The sequence below is a fragment of the Boleophthalmus pectinirostris genome, unplaced genomic scaffold (genome assembly GCF_026225935.1).
Source record: "Boleophthalmus pectinirostris isolate CB_2022bp ecotype Guang Dong unplaced genomic scaffold, ASM2622593v1 HiC_scaffold_15, whole genome shotgun sequence".
Classification (NCBI taxonomy): domain Eukaryota; kingdom Metazoa; phylum Chordata; class Actinopteri; order Gobiiformes; family Gobiidae; genus Boleophthalmus; species Boleophthalmus pectinirostris.
The window spans coordinates 25,106,138-25,112,717 of NW_026571070.1; the positions used below are offsets into that span (position 1 = coordinate 25,106,138).

The window sequence follows — 6,580 nt, forward strand, 5'->3', positions numbered from 1 at the left end:
GACACATCATGCTTTTCACTGGGAGTCTATTTAGCAGCTCTATTAAACTATAACATATGTCAATTCTCATTGTGAATTTACTAGTAAGTAAAGTATGTCCTTTTATTTCATAATAACAAAAAGTTACTTCAGAGGATTTCCTATTCAAAACCACAGAACTGATTCATAGTCACATTTCCCCAAATATGAAGCAGACTTTCAATGACACATTTCAAAACTGAAAAATTATGATGTGACATTTTTGAGTCCAATATGTGTGAAGTTCTAGGAAGTTTATTTTTTTATACCAGTGGGCGAGGATAGAGGGTAATTGAAAACTGCAATTTTCAGAGCAAAAGCCTAAAGTAACCGTGTAACTCTTTCCTAATCTATTACTTACAAGTGAATAAGAGCTATGAATGTAAAAACTGCCCTTTCCCCCGTTACCCTTGAGGCCCATGTATGTTTCCGTGTTCTCCAGGCAGGAGAAGGAGGCGTGGATCAAGTACAAGTATGTGGAGAAGCGCTTCCTGAAGAAGCTAGGGGGCGCTGCGCTGGTGGAGGCTGAGAGGAAACACCGGCCATGGACAGTGAAGAAGTGTCAGAGGAGCAGCGGCTCTATGCGACGTTTGAACAAAACACGCCGGAAATACAAACGATACGAACCGGGGAGCGTGAACGCTGCTAATCTGTCTGCAGGTAACTATGGCAACAGATTTTGGCCCTCACAGACGCATTATTCATTCACTCCACACTCAGTGATGGTAAGACACTACTGTCTTCACAACTGTCTTGGGACAGACTGACCAGTGAGCCGACCACCATCAACACTTACACACCACTTTGATCTTAGACAAGAAGGGTGAAGTGTTTTGCTAAAGAACAAGAGAACACTGATCAAATCTGGGAGCAAACATTTGGGTTGGTGAGTGGTTGGTGATATGATGTACTATCATATCAGCACAAACAGACCTGGAGTTGTGTTTTGTTTAACACGCAAACCTGCATATTTAGACTAGAGTTCTTCTCTCAAACAGAAATCCCTTTGTTCCACCTTGTGATGTCATGTAGTAATACAGGAAGTGCTCCACTGTGTTTTTAAACTATATACACCTAGAATCCTTTGGACAATTTTAACCCTGGAAAAGAATCTCTACTGAGCTAATTATGGAGCATTTAGAGCTGTAGACAGAGTAATAATAAAAGGTTACTCTATAAACATATGTGAATGAATCAAAACACAACTCCAGGTCTGTTTTTGAGGAGGTAATAGCATTATAACATGGATTAAAAATCTGTTTCTTTTTGTCTTTCAGCCGCTGCAGCAAAATTTCGTCGAGATTCCTTGTTCTGTCCTGATGAGCTGGATTCACTGTTCTCGTACTTTGACACTGGCTCTGGCCCCCGCAGTGAGTCCTTTGTTTCACATAACAGCTGTATTATTGCAGGTGTATTTTGGAGTTTTTGATTTCTTCTTCTCTTCCTCAGGTCCGGCCGGTCTTAGTAGCGACTCAGGGCTAGGGGGCAGCACTGATGGCAGCACAGATGTTTTAGCTTTTGGATCTGTTGTGGACAGCGTCACAGAAGAAGGTTTGTGTTTTTGAGAGAAATAAAATAATTACTAGGGCTGGGTACGTTGACGCGTTAATTTTGTGTCAACTAATTGATTCATTATCGCGACAATTATTTTAACACCATTAACACAGTTTTTATTATTTATAAATTTTTTTATTGTATACGTCTGTTTCTCACTGGCTTTTATTTTGAAAAAGTCCACTGCAAGCGTTTCTTTAAGTTTGACGTCTTTTCTTTACACTTTTTTCACTTTTTTTCTGACCACGTGAGATGCAACATGTCCGAGCCTCGGCCGCAGGCTCCATCCCCGGTCGTGGGCTCGGCTGCGGGCTCCAGCTCTGGCAGCCGGGCTGGTCCGGCCCGGCCAGAGTCCAGTTTAAGGGTCTTTCTTGTTCTTCTACGTCCAAGTAGAGGTGTCCGGTGTGGTTTTCGTCGCTGCGGTCTCACTTACATAATACTTTTACAGGGTATTCATGAAGATCTGGTAGATTTCATGATATGATCCCGCCCATAACTCAATGAAATATGATTGGCTCAGACAACTGTCAATCTCAGACTTCATTACAGTCACCGAAGGCCCTGCAGGAGTTTCTTTAGTTCAGTGCTGCAGGGGGAGTCACTGACTTACCCAGATACCACTGGAATATAAATTGTGATGGGTCCATTTCCATTCCATTATATTAACCCTTTGTGTCCCAAGAAATATCAGTCCAAATTTATAACAATGATCTAGAAATTATTACTAGTGTCGTGTTTATTACTCACTGAATAAAAAATATTGAAAAAATATATTAGTAGTACAAAAATTCATTTAATATTTTTTCTTGAGCCTTCTGAATACCTTGAAGGCTCTGATGGTTCCCCTCTGAAAAAAATGCTGTTTGCACAACAAATGTTTGACTCTTTCATTTACATTTCCAATAAAAGTCACTATACGCTACTTTTTAATTAATTAATTGATTTTGCGTATAACATGTGATTAATCGTGATTAATCGCACTCAAACTCATGCGATTAATGCGATTAATTTTTTTTATTTTTTTTTTTCCCAGCTCTAATAATTACACATGAATAAAAAAAAAACACTACAAAACATTTTGTACAGTGAAGCTTTCTACCATGTTGTTTGCTCATCAAAAACATGCCTGAAGAGGTTTTAGAGGTCATCCATTCATGTCTGAGGACTTTAACATTCTCTCCCAATCCTGTTCAAACTGTAACTGTAATAAAGGTCTACGTGGGACAGATTTTTCAGTCCCGCCAGCACCCGCGTTATGCAGTCCAGCTCCCACCTGCATCTGCGATAAATTGTCCCACTACCGACATTCACTTTCTAAAGCTCTATCAAACACAGAGAAGCGGAAAGGAATTGTTGGAAATGTGCACGAGATTGGACCACATCGGCATATTTAGTCTGCTTAAAATGTTTTTATTAATGCCAAGTAAAATATCTAACAAAAATTATGTGTGATAGACAAACATGAATCATTTGTATATTTTTACTTTATACTCATATTTAGTTTGTGGGACTGTAGTTTATCATCCACCCCGCATTGTGCTTAGGGTTAGGTTAGGTTAGGTTGCTTTATTCGTACCCGTAGGTAAATTTGCTTTGCAGATTTAAGAGACAGGTTCCACATTTCACATTTCATTCATCCACAAAACACACATAAAAACACGATAAAATGTTACAATAAAGTGTTACAGTGCTCCAGTGCAGAATGGTTTGTTCCATAAACAACCAATTAAAATCATCCAACACACTTGTCTAAAATCACAATAAATAAATCTTAAATATGTTAAAAACACACAATCTTAAATAAATAGATTACAATTTATTCATAAGTATGATAGCAGCCGGAATGAAGCTCCTCTTAAAACGATTCGTTCTAGATCTTGGGACTAAAAACCTCTGACCAGAGGGAAGCAGCTGAAACTCTGAGTTTAGTGGATGTTGCACGTCTCCCAAAATACTCTGGGACATCCTCTGTAAGTGTCTCGAGTACAGAGAGTCCAGACTGCTCTGAGGATAGCCAATCACCTTACTCGCCCATTTAACCAACTGATTCAGGGAGTTCTTGTTTTTAGCAGAAATGCTCCCAAACCACGAGACCAATGAAAATGTTAAAACTGATTCCATAAATGTTTTATAAAACAGTATCATCATGGTTCTCTCTACACGGTAAAAGGACAACTTTCTCAGACAATGAAGGCGCTGGTGGCCTCTTTTACACACACCAGAACAATTATCGTCAAAACTCAGTTTTGAATCAATGATTGTTCCTAGATATTTATATGAGTCCACACACTCAACTGTCTGCCCCTTTATCTCTGTGAGATCACACTGAGGCGCTTGTTTTCGAAAGTCAATAATCATCTCCTTCGTTTTGGATACATTTAGGTATAGATTTGACTCTTCACACCATTTTACAAATTCCTCAACAATTGGCCCATGTTGGTTTTCATTTTTGTGAAGCAAGCTCACAATGACAGAATCATCCGCATATTTTATTATTGTTCTATTCTCATAGGTGCTCTGACACTTATTGGTGTAGAGTATGAACAATAGGGATGAAAGAACGCATCCCTGCGGTGATCCGGTTGATGACACCATCTGGTCAGAAAGAACACCATTCACTCTTACTCTTTGTGTTCTCTGTGTTAAAAAATCAAGAATCCACCCCACAATATTAAAATCAAGGCTAAAATGTTCTAAAAGTCTTTTACAAAGAATATGAGGTTGCATTGTGTTGAACGCAGATGAAAAGTCAATAAAAAGTAGTCTTGCATGCGTTCCAATCCCCTCTAAGTGCTTAAAGAGTAGATGGAGTAAAGTTACTGTGGCATCCTCTACTCCTCTTTGAGGCCTATAAGCAAACTGCATGGGGTCAAGCGCACTCACAGTTTTCCTCAAAATTTCTGACCTTACTAGTTTTTTCAAAGTTTTTCATAGCCATTGACGTTAGTGCAACAGGCCTAAAGTCATTAAGGTTTTTGGGTCTGCTCGTCTTAGGAACTGGAACAATCACTGAGTCTTTCCAGATCTTTGGTACTTGCTGTTTCTGCAGAGACAAATTAAAAATGATCTGAAAAATAAAGCTCAGCTCCTTGGCGCAATTTTTAAGAATATGACCACAGATCTTATCTGGACCCATACTCTTTTTTACCTTAGTTGTCTTAAATACACTTTCCACTTGCCTCTGCGAAATGTCACAATGCCGATCTTCGCAGAGCTTACCTTTAAGCTCCTGAACTTCATCATCAAAATCTGAAGTCTCAAACCGAGCATAAAAACAAGTCCTGCTCCCACCTGTGCCCGCAATGTCCAGCGCCACACTGTTTTGCGTCAGGTCCCACGACCCTGCACTCCCTCGGGAGGCTCGCAGTAGTGCAGGGCTCTAAGCTGTAAGATTTGTCCAATGCTCCGCCCACAAGCCTACATCACACACGACAATTCTCCATAAATAGACAAAAACATGACACAAAACTTCAAATTGACAAATCTGTTGTGATGTGCAGTAGTTTCATTTGCGGTATGCACACTGATGGTGTGGTGATAGCACTCTGAAAGGGGAGTGACTTAGTGCATAGAGTAAAGAGAGGGGAGACCCAAAGCCTCAAAATGGAAAGTGAAACTTATAATATGTTAATAGATTGTTTTTTGGTGATATAGCATTTCCAAAATATCTTCCCCCTTTAAGTTGTGTGAGGCGACTGCTCTTGTGATTTTGGGGCTTTACAAAATACTCTGAACTGAATGTGAACATTTCCTGTTGTTTCAGAGGAGGAGTCAGAGTCTTCCAGTGGGGAGGTGGAGATCGAGCAGGAGCCCTCAGACTCAGAGGACCCACGGGAGTTGCACCCAGGTGCCACATTACACCCAGGGGTGCTCCTGCTCCGAGCCGCTCGTCTGCACAACCTCCCGCTGATGGCAGAGTCGTTAGCCCACGGAGCCGACGTGCACACATCCACAGAGGAGGAGGGCAAGACCGCACTCATACAGGCTGTCATAGGGGTGAGATGAAGGGGTTTATTGATACTCTGCAGCTGATACTCTGCAGCTGATGTCATCGATATTCCCGTGGGATGCGATGTTAACTTTAGGCTCTGCTCTGGCTGAAGCTTTATCAATCAGAAAGACCAGAGAGACCTGACCAGAGAGANAAGAAGATCTATTGTGCTTGTGTCTGCTATATAACTATAATCTATGATACCGGTGGATCATTATGTTTTATTTTGAACATTTTAATCTGTAATATTCATCTAAAAATACTGGTTTGTTTGTGGTTTGTTACCCAAAAGAACACTCTTTTCACCCTTCACTAAAAACACTTTAAAACACTGCACTTTTGATCGCACACGGCACTTCAAACATATTTGCACATATTACAAAAAGAAATTGCACACAATTGATTTTAAAATCGTCTTTCTTTTACCACTTTTAATCCTGAGGCACAGTAGCATTTTAATTCAAAGCTGCTGGTCCCTGGAGAAAAGGAGACAGAATTAGCCAATTACCTTTTAAACTGAATTAGTGCAATATAGATATGATGCAGTATATCTGTTTGGGAATGTTTTAAGTGTTGATGTGTGTGGTACTGTATTTTATGGTGTTTTAATGAATGGTGTGATTTGTTTTTTTTACTTACCTCCTTTTATCTTCTGTCCAGGTCCCGAAAGAGTCCCCCAGGTATGAACTCCCACTTTTAAGGTTGCGAGCTGTGTATTATAGTGTACAGGGGTAGTAGGTTAGGTGTTTTATTGTTTTAAGGGTTATAAAGTTTTAATTTGTGTATGGTTTTAGCAGCGTCCCTCCATTTTGCACCCTGCATTTTTTGAACTTGCACTTTTTTGTGATGATTGAAAACAAAAACAAAAAAGTAAACTGTGGACCACTTCACGTCTTTGTCTGGATTTTTTTAAACCTTACTCACTGAACCCCAACCAGCTCACAGTCAACCTACATCACAGTGACAAAAGAAAATGGCAAAAGAAACAAATCCACTGACTCACACTTTAGAAACATG

The 6,580-nt window shown here is 40.0% G+C and overlaps 1 protein-coding gene across 1 annotated transcript; it reads left to right on the top strand.

The window, feature by feature from the left end:
• Positions 1 to 437: 437 nt before the first annotated feature.
• On the top strand, positions 438 to 5,577 carry LOC129408083 (arf-GAP with coiled-coil, ANK repeat and PH domain-containing protein 3-like). Its single transcript, XM_055150823.1, has 4 exons — positions 438 to 678; positions 1,296 to 1,388; positions 1,468 to 1,569; positions 5,336 to 5,577. The coding sequence occupies exons 1-4, from the start codon at positions 438 to 440 to the stop codon at positions 5,575 to 5,577; spliced, it is 678 nt and encodes a 225-aa protein (XP_055006798.1).
• Positions 5,578 to 6,580: the final 1,003 nt, after the last annotated feature.

What these genes read in the sequence shown, in the direction of transcription:
- LOC129408083 (XM_055150823.1), top strand. Translation starts at nt 438, where the DNA reads ATGTATGTTTCCGTGTTCTCCAGGCAGGAGAAGGAGGCGTGGATCAAG. An exon ending in CACTGGCTCTGGCCCCCGCA is followed by an intron (nt 1,389 to 1,467) that starts GTGAGTCCTTTG and finishes TCTCTTCCTCAG; the next exon opens with GTCCGGCCGGTCTTAGTAGC. An exon ending in GGACAGCGTCACAGAAGAAG is followed by an intron (nt 1,570 to 5,335) that starts GTTTGTGTTTTT and finishes CTGTTGTTTCAG; the next exon opens with AGGAGGAGTCAGAGTCTTCC.